At 51.1% G+C, this 16,897-nt stretch overlaps 7 protein-coding genes across 7 annotated transcripts; 4 read left to right on the top strand and 3 right to left on the bottom strand.

Moving 5' to 3' along the window:
• Positions 1-236: 236 nt before the first annotated feature.
• On the bottom strand, positions 237-1,871 carry GT037_001643 (serine threonine-protein kinase rio1; the record flags this gene model as incomplete). The annotated part of the gene is made up of 1 exon (XM_038926690.1): positions 237-1,871. One exon carries the CDS (start codon positions 1,869-1,871, stop codon positions 237-239), a length of 1,635 nt encoding a protein of 544 aa, XP_038789982.1.
• Positions 1,872-2,536: 665 nt separating this feature from the next.
• Positions 2,537-2,782, top strand: GT037_001642 (uncharacterized protein; the record flags this gene model as incomplete). Its single annotated transcript, XM_038926689.1, has 1 exon — positions 2,537-2,782. One exon carries the CDS (start codon positions 2,537-2,539, stop codon positions 2,780-2,782), a length of 246 nt encoding a protein of 81 aa, XP_038789981.1.
• Positions 2,783-2,923: 141 nt separating this feature from the next.
• On the top strand, positions 2,924-4,474 carry GT037_001641 (uncharacterized protein; the record flags this gene model as incomplete). Its single annotated transcript, XM_038926688.1, has 2 exons — positions 2,924-3,337; positions 3,389-4,474. The coding sequence occupies 2 exons, from the start codon at positions 2,924-2,926 to the stop codon at positions 4,472-4,474; spliced, it is 1,500 nt and encodes a 499-aa protein (XP_038789980.1).
• Positions 4,475-4,954: 480 nt separating this feature from the next.
• On the bottom strand, positions 4,955-6,298 carry GT037_001640 (uncharacterized protein; the record flags this gene model as incomplete). Its single annotated transcript, XM_038926687.1, has 1 exon — positions 4,955-6,298. The coding sequence occupies one exon, from the start codon at positions 6,296-6,298 to the stop codon at positions 4,955-4,957; it is 1,344 nt and encodes a 447-aa protein (XP_038789979.1).
• A 499-nt stretch (positions 6,299-6,797) lies between these two features.
• GT037_001639 (uncharacterized protein) lies at positions 6,798-7,775 on the bottom strand (the record flags this gene model as incomplete). Its single annotated transcript, XM_038926686.1, has 2 exons — positions 6,798-7,620; positions 7,672-7,775. 2 exons carry the CDS (start codon positions 7,773-7,775, stop codon positions 6,798-6,800), a joined length of 927 nt encoding a protein of 308 aa, XP_038789978.1.
• A 1,939-nt stretch (positions 7,776-9,714) lies between these two features.
• Positions 9,715-15,094, top strand: GT037_001638 (transaldolase 1; the record flags this gene model as incomplete). The annotated part of the gene is made up of 9 exons (XM_038926685.1): positions 9,715-10,059; positions 10,118-10,363; positions 10,645-11,087; positions 11,150-11,646; positions 12,420-13,207; positions 13,265-13,383; positions 13,947-14,037; positions 14,105-14,803; positions 14,855-15,094. The coding sequence occupies 9 exons, from the start codon at positions 9,715-9,717 to the stop codon at positions 15,092-15,094; spliced, it is 3,468 nt and encodes a 1,155-aa protein (XP_038789977.1).
• A 383-nt stretch (positions 15,095-15,477) lies between these two features.
• GT037_001637 (copper zinc binding superoxide dismutase) lies at positions 15,478-16,262 on the top strand (the record flags this gene model as incomplete). Its single annotated transcript, XM_038926684.1, has 2 exons — positions 15,478-15,490; positions 15,811-16,262. 2 exons carry the CDS (start codon positions 15,478-15,480, stop codon positions 16,260-16,262), a joined length of 465 nt encoding a protein of 154 aa, XP_038789976.1.
• Positions 16,263-16,897: the final 635 nt, after the last annotated feature.

Genomic DNA, 16,897 nt, shown 5'->3' with positions numbered 1-16,897 from the left:
CTTATAGGACACACCGTAGTGTGCACCTCTACGGTAGTTTGTAATCCAAGATACGACTTGGAAAGAAAGGACTCGAAGCTTTCTGAATGACAACCACAATACTGCGGTAACCTGAGTTTGGCTGGGCTTCTCTTCATGCTTCTCCCACAATCGCATGCGAGCAAGCGCGTATACTTGCGCGCTGTAGGTGTTCCCTGCAATCGCTGAAAGACTCAAAGGTCGGTTGACATCCAAGCTCACTTCTTACGGCCACCACCTTGACTGGTCAGCTTCTTCTTCATGTGTTTCGGCATCTTCTCCTTCCTCTTCTCACGCTTCTCTTCCTTAACGGCTTTCTTGTGTGCGACCTTCTCGTCGTGATCCACGTGTTTCTTCCCACGACTTGGGCCCTTGTCGAAGATACTTTGATCAACCTCAGACGAGCTACCATCATCCGAGCCATCGTCTGAATCCTCGGCTTCAGATTCGTTGTTAACGACCTTGTCAGCAAGGAGGGCTTGGTATGGAAGATCGGAGCCAGCACCGGCATTGACAAGCTCAGCATCGCGTTCAATATCGTAGACTTGTTCGAGTGTTTGTGGGATGTATTGGTTGCGGAAGACATCGTCGTCTTCCTCTTCCTTCTTCCTTTCCTCCTCGGTCAACGGCTTCTTGTTCAACAAGCTGCGGATGCTGTCTTCCATCTGTGACTGCTCTTGAACAGTCTTGGCACCTGATTCACTTGTGATGTAGGCATAAGCCTTGCGCTCACTAAGCGTTTCAACATTGCGTGAGCGGAAGAAATCGGATACGTTCTTGATGTCCATACGCAGAAACTCAAGAGAGCGGGGATGGTCGTGTTCGACGGCTTGCGAGACATCGATGATCCATTGCTTGCCTTGGTGGTACAGGACGTTGTATTCGCTCAAGTCGGCATGGACGAGGCGACATGTCTGGTACATTATGCGCATGTAGGCCAGCATCTCGAGATAGAGACTGGTCCATTTCGCGTCTTCTTCCTCTGCTGTAAGACCCTCGAAGCGCACATCCTTTAGACGAGGCGCGGCCTTGCCCTTGCGGTCGCCCACAAAGCCCATGACAAGAACGTGGTTGCGCAGCGCATGAGCCATTGGTGACGGGATACCTGCATCGTGTATTCTGGCCAGATTCCTGCGCTCCTTGTCTGCCCACATGCGTACCATGGCACGGTTGTTGCTCTTGTTGTATCCCTGTCTGAAGCGGAACTCGCCTTCGACGTACTTGGCGCGATCCTTGAAGACGAGGATGGACGTTTTGTATACCTTGACGGCGCGGTGGATAGATTCGGCATCATCATCCGTAGCTTCTACCATGGCATGGTAGACGTTGGCTTCCTTGCCTGTGGAGATGACACCGTGAATCTCTGAGATTGCGCCGCGGTTTATGAGCTGGAGCAGGATCATCTGAGTCCTTCGGTCCAACACTTGTTCAGTTGTCGCGCGGTCTGCCTTGTCCTTGTTCCTTGCATTGCCCCCCGACGCGCCCGTCATGTTCCCCGTGAGGCGAATCTTGCCGGCATGCTTTGATAGCGATGCGACTTGATCATCGATGGAGGCATTTGTGTTGGCTGAAGGCTTCTGTGGGTTCGACTTGGGCTTGTGATCGTCTGGTATGTTTGTATCGTTGAGCTTTCGCTGCCGGTTGTATGCTTTGGTGAAGTCGTGGTGGTCGCCCGATATCAGTTCAGGCACTATTTCATCGTCGTCATCAAATAAGTCGTCAATTTCATTATCTTCATCGTTGGTTGTCGTCTCTGCTGGTGCAGATTCTTCGACTTGATCGATTTGGTTCGCTTGCTCGACTTGTTCGGGCTGTTGCGTTGGCAGCTCAACTCCTCCGTCGGTGGTGGCCATGGTTGGTTGTGTGGTATATTCTTTCGACGCAAAAAAAAGTTAGGCAGGGTCTCGTCATGTGAATGATTCACGATTTGCCCCACGAAGCCCCGCGGTTCTGCCTAAGGCGGTGAACTCCATCGAAAGACTAGCCGGTCTCGACGCGCGCTCTTCGTATTCACGCGCGTCTGCGGCGAGACGATTGCAACCGGTCCCAACCAAGGGATGTCACAAAACCCCTGAAAATGTGAGGTAACGCATCAACACCGAGCCAAGAATGGCACGTCGCTATCCGACCTGAGGTGATGTCATGCTCGGGTGATCGACGTCTACAGGATAAGATAGGAACGCGTATCGCTGCTCATCGCAATCTGGGGACTGTCAGTCTGTTCCACTTCGAGTGCGCAGCAACACAGCCACAGCGAACAGGCGTGTCCAACTCAGCCCAAAGCAAAATGATTAGTGGCTTGTCAGAAGAAACACAGGCCAGGCACATCTTCGCTCTGATAGGCCTAGACGGAGTCGCCGTCATAACGGGCAAGGCGGCTGGACTATTCTGACACACCCTAGTCTCCACCGCCGGCTTGTGAAACACTTCAGGAGTGCCATCACGACCACTCAGGTCTGCGCAGCACCAGAATTGGACACACCATGGAAGGGCTGCTGATGCCGCATGGACTCGTCCCATGGTCACTGTGCTTATCCCGGTGGGTACCGAGATTGCTTCGCAAACCATTTCGCGACTTTTAATAGTTGGAGCTCCTCTGACACGCAGTATTGCTTTGCATTCTTTATCCGACCTTTTTATACCTCACACTCTCTCAGTCAGACGTCTGGACGCCAGGACGACCGCATTCATTACATTCCTTTTCCACACTCTCTTTGCAGAGCTTTACATTCTTTCACTACTACCGCACCGTACGCATTGTTGACATTGTGTCTTTGCGTGTGAACTCCCCATCACAGTAACGGGCTTTTCTGTGAAGACTACATTCTCTCGAGCTCAAAAGTCTTTCTTTTGCGCATTAGCAACTTGATCTCCGACCTTCTCAAACGCGTCCAAACTCAACAAAATGCATTTCTCTACATACACTACAGCGAGCGTGCTGGCTGCTTTGGCCACAGCTCAGACCTTCACCGATTGCAACCCCATGGAGAAGAAGTGCCCCAACGACCCCGCCATGCCTCAGACCTGGGAAACAGACTTCACTGCTGGCAAGGATGCTATCAAGGGCTGGAAGCAGACAGCTGGAACTCTTAACTATGTACCCGAGGGTGCTGAATTTACTGTTGCCAAGAAGGGCGATGCCCCTACCATCGGATCTGAGGCCTATCTTCACTTTGGATACGTCGAAGTTGTCATGAAGGCAGCCCCTGGCGTTGGTATCGTCTCCTCCATTGTTCTCCAGTCCGACAACTTAGATGAAGTTGATTGGGAATGGATTGGAGGCGTAGACAGCCGCGTCCAGCAAAACTACTTTGGAAAGGTATGAAAAGAAAGTCAACTGGTTTCATCTTTAGGCTAACATAAGAATCAGGGCAACACTACTACCTATGATCGCATGATCGAGGCTGATGCTCCCAACAACCAGAACGAGTTCCACAAGTACGCTCTCAACTGGACTGCTGAGTCACTTACCTGGATTGTTGATGACAAGCCCACGCGGACTTTGAACTTTGCTGATGCCAATGGCGGCAAGAACTACCCGCAGACGCCTTGTAATGTACGCCTTGGAAACTGGCCAGGTGGTGACTCCAAAGATGAAGGTACTCGCCAGTGGGCGGGTGGCAACGTCACTTACGACGATGCGCCTTTTACCATGACCGTGAAGTCGATCAAGGTTATCAACTACTCGCCCGGAAAGGAGTATGAGTGGACAGACAAGACTGGCGACTTCAAGTCTATCAAGGTCATCGATGCCGGTAACACAGAGGGTGCTCCTGTCAACTCGGTAGCTATCGAGGCCTCCGCTACTGCTCCTGCCGCTCCGCTCGAGTCTGGTGTCGACGCACCATCTGCTACTGGCGATGCTGGAAACGGTTCTAACGCATCCACCACCTGCACTGAGAGCGAGCAGTCAGGTGCGACACCTGCTCCAGTTGACGGCGCTGGCGGCAAGTCTAACTTCAACTACCCCACTGGTGGTGCAGCTGTTCCTCAAAAGTCAGGCAGCCCTGACTCTCCCTCCGGCGATTCTCCCTCTGGCAGCGATAACGGAGATGAGCCATGCGAGTGTGGCACCGCCACCGTTACCGTCACCGATGCTCCTCCTGCTATCACCGACGCACCACCCGCCACTTTCTCGACTGAATACTCTGCCGTCCTCCCTTCGGATGTCGCTTCATCTGTTGCAGAGACACCATTGGCCAGCACTGCTCAGACACCTATTGTCACTTCTGCAGCACCTTCGTCTCCTCCCTACCCAACTGAGTCCGGCATTGAGATTGACACTAGGTCTGCACCTGGTGTCGTCGTACCCTCAGCGCCCACCGGTGCCCTACCCCAGCCATCTGGCAACGCCACCTTCTCTGCACCTCCAGCAGAGTTCACTGGTGCTGCAAGCCACATGAAGGCCAGTGGTCTTGTCGGTGCTGTTGTAGGAGCTGTCTTGTTGGCCTTCTAGAGTCACTTGATGGAGTTTCGATGAGATGAAACGTTAGAGTCGCATTGGGATTGTAGTGAGATTGTGTTGGTGTAAATACTTTCAAGTGGTCAGGCGTTAGATACGCATGCCACATTCATGACGATGAAGAAATATTCTCGTCTTAACTTCTTTCTTCCTCCACTTCTTCGTCTTCTTTTTCTTCTCTCACGTAGACAATGCATAGCTATATGGATGGCACAAAACGGTACAAAATAGTACATAACGCTTCGTTGATGTCAATGAATGAAAACATCATGTTCAAATATGAAAGTCTCGTACATCTATCAAACCCATTTTGATATCACTTTTTTGCCTTCAATCTCTTACTTTTGTTCCAATTCATGGCAATGCAGAGGAAAGCATGAAAGCTTCGCTCCGAGATGATTAAGAGTGCTCTTCAACTCACTCCACGGCAATCGTTCACTATCACCGTCCCATCCATGACCTCTCACGCGCCATTCAAATCTCCCGAACTACTACCACCCTACCCGGTATAGAACACTCATGCTGCCTTGCAGCATGCAATTCATCATCTATCATCTCCTGTACGTCGCGCCTTTTGCTGCTCTTCTGCAGATGGCACCATTTCCTCTTCCTAGCCCATCCCTTTGATTTTGGTATCATGGATTTGGTTTGACAAGGACGGGGAACAACGACTAGTGACGGGATGAAGATGCTACGTAGAAGCTTTGTTCCGACGACCATGATACATGCACAGCATTTACAGAAGGGGATTTTGTACCATGCGCAGGTTTGTTCATGTCCTGACTCTGCTTCTTCGTGCGAAGTTTCGTGGGAGATCTCATGCTCATCCTGAGCGACGTACTCGGCTAGACGTGCAGGTGACGACTGCAGTACTCGTGTTGGTATCCGCGCTGTTTGCTTCACCGGCTTGTCTTGGTTTGCCTGTTCTCGCTGCTTGGCTCGTTTCTCATGCTTTACCCGTCGTTTTCGTCGTTCCTTGTCGTCCTGCTTGTCCCAAATATCCCTCCTACCCCATCTTGTTCGCCGATGCATTCCCTCAAGTAATGAACCGGGGATGCAATGTAGATGTGCCGGGCGATTGTAGGGGTTGATGGGAGCATTTGGTGTGCTGAACGGTGTTGGCGTGACGGGAAGCAGGTAAGAGAATTCAGTATCTGGGCGACATGTTGGAGGTGACGTGGCAGTGTTGCGGCCTGAAAAACGCGCTTCGTGGTATAGCCTTGACTGGTTTGTGGCAGGGTGAGTTTGGTGTTGGATTTTCGGGGAGGCGGATGGTGATATAGTCTCAGCTTTGTACGCTCCTGCAGGAATGTGGCGTCCAGACAATAGTTCTGCTTCCTCTTTAAACTTCACGACCGATCGTGGTGAAGGCGAACACAGATCGCAAGAGGTCTCAGTGGGCGGCTTCTTCGTGTGTATGCCAGCAGATCGATCACAATCATGGCATAGAAGCGGCATGCCATCCTCACTTCCCAAAAGTTCATCGCTCTCTCTTTTGACTATCATACACCGGTAAAACTCCCGAGCAAGTGGAGTTGGCACACGGAGTGGCGATCGAGACCATGCCTCTTGAAATTCGGAGAAGGAAGGGAAGCGTCGCGGTGTTTCGGTATTAACTATTACTGGTACTACATCTTCTTCAGCATCTTCGTCGATATCTTCTTCGACATCTTCGACCTTGACTTTAACTGGAGTTTGAGATGGCGATCTCACACGGGAAGTCTGGCGTCGTGGTATCTCAAGACTGGCTGCAAGTGGAGCACCATCTTCAGTCTCGATGCGGATTGGTATACGTGAAGATGTTCCTTGGTGTTGCATTGTGCCGCTCCTTAACTTCGGTCTCTAGATTGAGTGCTCGCGAATTTCCTGACGATATCAGAGATTCGGAGAACGGAATGTGGCGTATGATACAGATTCCAGAACACGAAGGCTTGATGGATCAGTGAGGATATAATTTTTTGTATGCACACTTGAATAGTGATCGAGCGGCGATAAAGCTTAAGGAGTGCATTAGTTGCAGCTGGCTTTGTAAGGTTGAGAAGCCTCTGGGGTTTTTTGTTCATCTACTGAACATGGTGTGTGCGTGCACGAATGATACACGGTACTGAGTGGAGTCGTGTGTTCAGAGTCCAATCAAGTCTCTGTAGGTTTGAGAACCTGTCATCTCTCGGTATCGCGCACCCCGATATGGTTGATCGATCAACTCTGGCTAAAATTATAGACGCGTGAAAAATGTGATAAAGGTGCAGTGACAGCGCAGAAGATGGGGGTTTAACGTGGTCGCGAACCTGCTTTCGATATACATAGTACGATACAGTTACCCGTCAACCAGCCATTGACACTGACAGTGATCTGCGCGCACCTCTTGTCTTTGCTCTCGATCTCCGGTTCGTTTTGTGGATCGTGACATGGAGGCTGCAACATTACCCTGAGGGTCTTCCAGGCGCAACGCTATCTCTTCTGCGAGTGGAGCCAGTGTGCCGTCCGATCCCATAGTCACCTTCTGACAATAAGGCGTCTTACCACCTGGCGCCCACTCTTCAAATAATCTCATAGAGTAAGGGAAGTCCGAAAGTCCTGCAATCTTAGTTTTGGCAGTATTCGGTGCAGTGCTTGTCACCCTAGTGACGTATATGTAACCTTCAAGCAGGGTCTCGTTGAAGACGCACTGCCACAGGTTACTCCCAGGCTGGAACGGATCACCCAGCGCCGAAGGATGGGCTTGTAACTCCCCATCGACGGGGAACTCATCCTCCGCGAGCAACACGACTTTGTTGTAGGTAGTTCGAAAATGATAGGTAGACCCATCTTCGTTCCTAGCACCTCCAACCACTGACAATTCCAAGGGCGGGATGTTCGGTATGCCTTCGCCGTGGCGAACGCTGGCGTCGTTGGATGGCGACCCTACCGCTATCATAGTTGAAGTTTCGTTGCCTGCCGGGGCAGGTAGTACACTGAGTTGAAAGGTTGAGTTGGATGCGCACTTCCACGGACTCAACTGATTGTCGCTTGCTAGGCATGCCGAATCCTGTCGTTGTGGAAGTTGAATCGGTAGCGCAAAAATACCACGGCGAATACCGCTGGTGTAGTTGTCACTTGGAGAGCCATCGCTAGCAGTGTATACAGCGGCGCTTTGATCCCTATAGATACGCCGTTAACGGCATCCAAGAACTGGGCACTGGAGCAATTACCTGATTGGAGATCGATCTTTTACAGCTAAAAGACTCAACCCAATCGTAAGAAGCATCAGGAGTTGTATCGCCAATAGGGCCAGAATGCGTTGCTGTCGAGACATTCGATGCCACATGCATCTTGGAAGATTGGGCAGAGGCTTTTCATGCGCATCAATCGCGCTACATGACGGCACAAAAACCTCTTTCTCATTTTGATCTGGGCTGAGTATGGGGGCGGAAAGAATATTGCTCCTCTCGAACGGAACAATCTCAATTCCATCCTCGATCTTCTTGAGAAGGCATGTTCCAGAGTTAACTCCAGGTGTGTCTGTGGACTGAGAGCTATCGTAATTGGATGGAAAAGTTGTATAGATACTCGGAAGTGGTTGGATACTGTTGATAGACCGGTGAGGCAGCCGCATGAATGCAACCAAGAGATTTTGGGTTGATATTAATAGAGAGTATCCACGTTGTCGGACCAGCCAGACACTCAGAATAGTAAAAAGCGAATGATGGAACAAAGAGCGGACGAAAATAACAACTTGTACATACCCAAATTTCAGCTCGACATAGAACATATAAAGCTTCGTCCCTAGACCATCAAGCTGTTGAACTCAATGTGCCGAGCTTGCATATCGCTTTGACTACGCCGTACTCATACCAAAGCTCGACATCCAATCGCAGGCCTATTACATCTAAGGCTGATTGGTAGCCGGTGCATCTTTGCTATAAAATTAAGGACGGATTGAGTAAAGAGGCTGAAAGTGTATTCGATGTCGATTTTAGACATTGGCTCTACGCTTTCCATAAGGGCTGTAGGTGGGCCGTGCAATAGCCGCCCATACTCACGTCGGTCGTTAAAACGGCTTTCACGTCTGTAGAGTCAGCCTCTAGTCCAATTACGAACGGCTGCCGCGATAAAGTGGAATCATGAAAAGTCGAATGGCTTCTGCGCAATCTGCAAGTATGGCGCCTGCCAACGATTTTGCATTTAAAGCATCGTCAGTATCTTCCGCGCAATGATGGTCTGTTCCAATACAGACCCTACGTGTGGAATCCCGGCCTGGATGATCGTTTGAACAAGCAGAGAGAAGCGTTTTACTGCGCGTTTGTGTGTGTGTGACCACGCGCGAGGGCGTGTGTGTGTGTGACGGGTAGCCGCTGCCCAGACGTGACGTAGGTCGCTTCGAGGGCCACGAACGGAGCTACGTTATCAACCTGCATCTGTTTTGCTCTCTTGCAATATGGCGCTAATTTTGAATAGTTGCAACGCGAACTTGGTCTTGTAATTTGTTGGCTTCTGTCATAGAATGCAAAGTACAGGGACGCGTTCTGTTAAATTATGTGGGTGGTTGGGTTAGCGTTCCCGAGCGGGCAGGATCGACCCGAAGCGCGACAGGACCCGGCCATCGTCCTCATGAGCATCCAATGACATCCTATGTGTTCACTGTCCAGCTCTCTAGAGTAAGGAAGGAAACATGTTCAAATTGCGCGACTGCGTTACCTTTCCTGAGGCACAACGAGTTCAGCCCTGCTTTTATCAGAAGTTGTTCAAATCCCAGAGTGGACGCGGAACCCGTCAGGTTTCGTAAAAATTGCCCTGTTTCGAAACAAGAAACAATGCACCAGCGTCATCTCACCATTGTTTCGAAGACAGACAATCTTCAGGATTTTATACTAGATTGTGCGTGTCTGTTGCTTTGATACAGCTGACGTACATGGTAACCCTGGCGTCAATCGATGAGATTCTAAACATGCCAAGCTGAACAGTTAGGAGTCTAGGCATCAAGATGTCCACATGCTTGCTGACGATACCATGCTTTCTGCTAATATTAGGACATATGAGAGAAGTAGCTTGCCTGAAGCGTCCAAGGCTGTGCGACAACTAAGCTTGAGTGGTGCTGATCTCATCAATCGGCCCCGAATGTGTGCCACAATGACGGGAGAAAAGGCTCAGCCCCAGGTGTGAAGCGTATAACATCTGACGATGAACCGTGGGGAAACGTGTTCGTCGTTCACTCTCGATCGATATACCAACTTCTAACAGAAAATTCGACAAGTATGGGCATATTTCAACAATCTTCTCGGGCAGCGCCCACCTCTCAGGTATCGGTGGCTAGACAACATGGTATCCATTGGCCACTTTTCGCTTCCAGCGCCCTGCTCTGCGCTCTTTCCATCGTCGTTTTCAGTTTGGTCAGTTCCATGGTAGCATGGCTGCTGGACCAGAAGCATCATGTGCACATATATCAAGTGGACTGGCCTGGAAATCCCACCCAAATCAACGTTGAGCCCAAGAATCTGTGGACCGACCAAGGGCATGAAAGCAACGGCCTAGCAGTGTATGGATTCTTCTTGAGCATCTTTGGCATGTTGACGGCATGGAGGATGAGGAAGGCTGGCCAGGTATGTCGAACGAAACTCTTCCCACCTACTCGGACAGCATGCTGATCGTTGTAAGCAGGCCCCAAGGAGCCTTACTGCTCTCACCACCTTGCTGCTGATCGGTACCATGTTCAGCCTATCAGCCTTCATCTTCGTCTTCGTAGTCACATACCAGACGACTGGCCAGCGGATCCGCGAGCCCATCACCATCAACGCAGTCGGCCTCAACTACCCGGCTGAGAAATGGACACCTGAGACGTGGTTCAGGGCTATGCTCGATCTTCCCCTAGCCGATGGAGCGCAACATAGTCAAATCAAACGCAGGGTTAGAAACATGGAAGCGTGGCGGTGGATTTTGCTTCCCCTTGTGCTTGTGTATATAACTACATCGTACATTGTAGTAACGACTTGGTTACGGCAGCGGAGGAATACGACAGTACGGGCAAGCTCTGCTGGTTCTGTGGAGAAGACAGGAGCTCGATGAATAGGTACATGGGTTGATTGCACATGGCGGTGTCACACTCCAATTTTAGCGAGTTAGCAAGGCAGGTGCGAACCTCGGCGCGTGACAAAAAAGTCCCCCACCAAGCTTCAACTCGCTTCAAGACACACGAACACAACTGCACCTACACCTGCACCTTCACATACGCGCGCCTTCTCCTTCTCTCTCTCTCTCGGACAAGAGGCTACGCCATGGGCTGGCTCACCTACCTCGCCATGCCCGCCGTGCTTGTTATAGCCATGCGCCTGCTCTCGCTCGTGCTGCCCGCGAAGCCCGCCCAGCTGGTGTCATACTACGCCTTCGCAATAAGCTCCTTTACACTCATGTTGAGCTGCGCCCTGTACGGCACACTTGTGGCTATACCTCTGCGCATGGTGGGCTATGGTGGACTCATTCAATGGACGGTTGCGCGAGCGTTCAAGTGGTGCATGTGGTTGGGCACTGGCGTGACGTTCCGAGTGACCGGGAGCATGAAGAAAGAGGGAGGTCTTAGTGGAGAAGACGCCCTCAAGGACCGTCCAGCAGTATTCGTGGGCAATCATCAGACGTGGGTTTCCAAGGCTCTCTTGCCAGACCAAGCCTCGACCGCGGTGCTGACATTCTTTATAGCGAACTCGATGTCCTCATGCTCGGCTGCATGTTCCCAAAATACACCTCCGTGACGGCCAAGAAGTCGCTCAAGTTTGTGCCTCTACTGGGCTGGTTCATGGCGCTCTCCAAAACCGTCTTCATCGACCGCGCAAACCGCACCTCATCTCGCGCTGCATTCGACACGGCTGCTCACACGATGAAAACAACACGCCAAAACGTCTTCATCTTCCCTGAAGGCACGCGATCATATGCCTCAAAACCTGATCTCTTACCCTTCAAGAAAGGCGCGTTCCATCTTGCAGTACAAGCACAAGTTCCCATTGTGCCCGTCGTCTGTGGTAACTACTACCACGTTCTGGACGTCAAGGGCAAGAGATTTTCCCCAGGTGTGGTGGATGTTACCGTCTTGCCGCCAATACAAACGAAGGGTTTGACGGCAGAGCACGTAGATGGCCTGGTCAAGAAGACAAGAGATGCCATGATGGACGAGCTGATTCGATTGAGTCACGTCTCAGGTACGGGAAATGGCGAGCCGCTCCCGAGATCCAGTGGAGTCGATGGACAGGAGCGTAGTGAGCTCAGGAAACGGAATTAACATTTGCACACTTGGCGCATACGGCGTTGGGTGATGCTTGATATACACATTGATATCCCAAAGACGATGATGTCGGACTGAGTGACACGTACATAATCTTGTTTTGAGTAAACGAAAAGCGATTCTAGTCCAACATAATGCGACAGAATGTTCTCCAGAAGCTCGTTGCCTCATCTCGTTAGCATGATGACTTGAAATCTGGCAAGTCACACCGATAAAAAAAACGTTTGTATTCTCAAAGTTGCACTGGTAATGCACTGAAACAGTCGCCAAAGTTTTTGTTAAACCACTACTTTTGTAGCACGAAGGAAAATCTCTAGGACGGACCGTGTATGTAAGATATAACTAAATGGATACGAGCTTTATGGAAGTGCAGAAGGGTTGAAGCTCGGCAAACTTTCCCCGCATACAGGAATGCTCGGAGTGAGCTACCCCACGGCTACCCCTCCCATTACCCAATGAGGCATTCCGTTCTGGCTAGACGCGTGAATGTAGGACATCGTGTACTTGCATATTAGCACATATAAATATGCTCTGGCGGCCACTCAACTATTGCCTTATTGTGATCATCCATCTGAGCAAAGTCAAGAGCAAGATTCGAGAAAGCCATGGCAGCAAGACAACCGGGTTTAGTCAATGAGACAAGAGTCGGACAGGCGTTCAGTGTCAAAGGACAAAGTGCTATAATCACAGGAGCTGGTTCAGGTATCAACTTTTCTTTTGCAGCTCTGCTTCTCAGCCATGGCTGCTCTGTCCTCATTGCCGATCTTTCACTTCGACCCGAAGCGGAGAAGTTGGTTCAAGAATACAGTACCAAAGAACAGGATAAACCACGAGCTGTCTTTCAGAAGACCGATGTGACGGACTGGCCGCAGTTGAAGCGCATGTTTGAGGTCGGCGTCCAAGAGTTCGGAAAGATCGATATCGTGTGTCCGGGGGCAGGTGTCTACGAGCCCCATTGGAGTAATTTCTGGCATCCTCCAGGCGTTACCGGCAGCGCAAGTAGAGACCAGGTCGGCGGAGGACGATATGCAAGTATTGACATCAATATTACCCACCCGATCCGTACGACGCAGCTCGCCATCTCACACTTTCTTAACCCACCTCCCGGCGTAGAGAAAGTGAGTGCGCAAAATCCAAAGAGAGTCGTCATCATCTCCAGCATTGCCGGCCAAAATCCCAATTTGCATGCGCCCATCTACACGGCCGCTAAGCACGCCATGAACGGCTTTGTACGCTCCTTAGGAACGCTCGAGGCAGAGATGGGAATTCGCGTCAACGGCGTGGCACCTGGTGTCATCAAAACACCCCTGTGGACAGAACATCCAGAGAAAATGACGTTTATCGATGAGACCAAGGACGCGTGGGCAACGCCCGAGGAAGTGGCCGAAGCCATGTTAAGATTGTTGGAAGAAACTGAGCTGGGCGGAGGCAAGATCCTTGAGGTAGGCGCAAAGCAGACGAGGCTAGTAGAGGCATTCGTACGTATTCACTGACCGTGTTGAATTGTGTATGTATGCTAACAGCTGGTGATGTAGAATGATCCGGGACCGAGTGGAGCAGGGCATACAGTTAGCAATCTTCAGGAGCAGTATAGCGAGGTGTACGGGTGGCTGCAGCAAGATGGATGGGGTGGGGGGATTGGCAAGTCGAAGTTGTAATGCTCGACTGTTATCGTAGTATGAAGAAATTGCTTCATCCACAGTATGCTACCAAGACCATCGTGATAGGTCCAACATGGCTCGAGCGCGGAAGTCAGAAGAAGAGGATCGTTTTCTCCGGATCGGACTTTTGGCCGATGCTGCCCTGGAGGCATTCGCGGGAATTTGCAGCCCGCGGCTAAAAACATACGATACAGTGAATGCCTTTGCTCCGGTGTGCTGTAGAGTGTTGGCTAGAACTCAGGACAAACAAGCTTCTTCATAATGATGAACTGCACGTGGATGGCTCGGACGACAGTGCTCCGATGCGCCAAAATTTCTGTCGCTAGTGGTTACCAGATGCGGTGAGAGGGCTGACTGAGCGAGCGCCTTCTGCCGTGATTGCCACTTGGTGACCCAGTGTGACGCTGTTTTTCCATGGAGGGGCCCGGAAGGATGAGGGGCGCTACGTATGAAAGAGCCCCACCGCTGCAGCTGTCCCAACAGACACTTTTACTCTCCAACCTCATACCACTTCATAAGACACTCACATCACCTGTAACATCAAGTGCACACATAGACACTTGCATTCCTCTTTACATTCCCCATCCACACACATATACCCACCCACAATGCCTAGCTCCCTCGACCAACTCAAGGCCTCTGGCACCGTAAGTATCTCCACAGTCGCAACACCAGGCGCGCGGAAGAATTATATCTAATCAATTCGCCCTACAGACCGTCGTCGCCGACTCTGGTGACTTCGCTACCATCAAGAAGTACCAGCCCCAGGATGCGACCACCAACCCCTCGTTGATTCTCGCCGCGTCTAAGAAGCCCGAGTACGAGAAGCTCATCGACGCGGCCGTCGCATACGGCAAGAAGAACGGCACAGACCTCGAGAACCAGGTCGACACCACACTTGACAACCTGCTGGTACAGTTTGGCAAGGAGATCCTCCAGATTGTCCCCGGCAAGGTCTCAACAGAAGTTGATGCGCGCTTCTCTTTCTCCACAGAGCAGTCTGTAAACAAGGCGCTGCACATCATCGATCTTTACAAGGAGATTGGCATCGACAAGGAGCGTGTCCTCATCAAGCTCGCATCCACATGGGAGGGTATCAAGGCTGCTGAGATCCTGCAGTCCAAGCACGGCGTCAACTGCAACTTGACCCTCATGTTCTCACAGGTCCAGGCCATTGCCGCCGCCGAGGCCGGTGCCTACCTCATCTCTCCCTTCGTTGGCCGTATCCTTGACTGGTACAAGGCCGCACACAAGAAGGAGTACACAAAGGAGGAGGACCCCGGTGTCAAGTCCGTCGTGCAAATCTTCAACTACTACAAGAAGCACGGCTACAAGACCATTGTCATGGGCGCATCTTTCCGTAGCGTCGGTGAGGTCACCGAGCTTGCTGGTTGCGACTACCTGACCATCGCTGTAAGTTTTGCCGATAAACTGTTCTCTTATACATTTGACTAACGGACCCAGCCCAACCTACTTGAGGAGCTTTACAACTCACAAGACGACGTCCCCAAGAAGCTCGTCGCCGAGGATGCCAGCAAGCTCGACCTTGAGAAGAAGACCTTCATCAACGACGAGGCTGAGTTCCGCTTCTACTTCAACGAGGACCAGATGGCCGTCGAGAAGCTCCGTGAGGGTATCTCAAAATTCGCTGCTGATGCCATCACCCTCAAGGACATCCTTCGCAAGAAGATCCAGGCCGCATAAATTGCTTAGTCCGATAACGGCCGTGCAATGAGCATCTGAAGACTCTTAACGCTTTCGTAAATAGATAGTAAAATTGACATCAGATGTAAAATGATAAACTGCCCCCCTGTAAAACCATGAATGTAAACATTACTCAAGATTACACGTGAATGTATGCGGAATCACGTCAAGTCGTGGGCATGGTAGGCATTAATCATTCGTCGGTTCTGGCCCGCCATTAGTGGAGTTGCGTCACTACATTTGGACAGCCCCGCATTCGGCTTTCAAAGCTCACCGAGAGACAGCTGTCCGATAGCTTCTCTCTTCCTCTCCGTCAACGCCTATACAATCACAATCCCAAAACACACATCAATACCATCAATACGAATCACATAACCGTCAAAATGGTCAAAGCTGGTATGTCCATGTTCAGTAGCTTCACAAGCTTTCCCCATTGCGGCATGGTGGGGTCGTCGGGGTGCGTAAGATTGAGCAGATTAACTCGAAGACGCGGTACTCAGCGGTATCAAAACGCTGCAAAGAGGACAATTGGACAGCTTTGGAGCCGTTATGAGGACCCTGCTGTCATTCCCGCAGCGTGGACCATTCTTGGGTCTTCCGGGGGGTCTCCAATCAGCTCTCCTTACGCGAGACACCTTGATGGCCTTCTACTACGTGCTCAGGCATACCTACGTTACAGAAGCTTAAAACAACGTTATACTAACGCAAGATTCCAGTCGCCGTCCTCCGTGGAGACTCAAACATCAAGGGTACCGTCACCTTTGAGCAGGCCGACGAGTCCTCCAACACCACCATCTCATGGAACATCACCGGCCACGACGCCAACGCTGAGCGTGGTATGCACGTCCACGCCTTTGGCGACAACACAAACGGCTGCACATCCGCCGGTCCTCACTTCAACCCCCATAACAAGACACACGGTGCCCCCGAGGACGAGGAGCGCCACGTCGGTGACTTGGGCAACTTCAAGACTGATGGTCAGGGCAATGCGCAGGGAAGTGTCACAGACAAGTTGATCAAGTTGATCGGCTCCGAGAGCGTCATTGGCCGTACCATTGTCGTCCACGCTGGAACTGATGACCTCGGCAAGGGCGGACACGAGGAGTCGAAGAAGACTGGTAACGCCGGCGCTCGTCCCGCTTGCGGTGTTATTGGCATCTCCAACTAGATGTGTCATTGAAAAAAAATCTAGCGAGCGAGTAGTCGTAGTATAGCCAAATCAATCTATCTATGCCTCTCACAACATATATACTGTACACATGTGATAGTCGTGCTGTTAACATATGAGATTTTATTTATTTGTTGCCTATTTAGACTGGCTATTTGCCCTGACTACAATCACGTCCCCGCAGCTGCATCAACTCGCTCTGTTGGAGATGACCGAATCTCATGTGATCGAGCGCAGCTAGCAGCATACGTGGGCGATTGCAGTGAGGGTAGGAATGTTGATAAGAGTGTTGTACCAATGTCCAGACACTAGAGCGATAGGAACAAGACCAGAGCCAAACTCCACGCCAATGCAGAAGGGTATCGATGCTTACAGTCGAGAGGGAATGCGCGCCCCCAAGCGCCCACAGTCGCATGTTACGCTAGAGCTCAGAGCTTTTTTTGTAGGCTCGAAGGAACTCCCGGCAATCACGGTAACGATTCTTTTTGAGTTCCAGTAGCTGTTGACGTATCCGTTGCTTGTCGAGTTCCAGCTCGCGGCGAACTCTTTCTGGTTCATAAAGTTCCTGCTTTTGGTGAACTCTTCTTTGTTCCGCTTCCCGCTCTCGACGAACGCTCTCATTCCGTATATACTGG

Source organism: Alternaria burnsii (assembly GCF_013036055.1).
Source record: "Alternaria burnsii strain CBS107.38 chromosome Unknown 750, whole genome shotgun sequence".
NCBI classification, from domain to species: Eukaryota; Fungi; Ascomycota; class Dothideomycetes; order Pleosporales; family Pleosporaceae; genus Alternaria; species Alternaria burnsii.
This window is presented reverse-complemented; position numbering and strand designations above follow the sequence as displayed.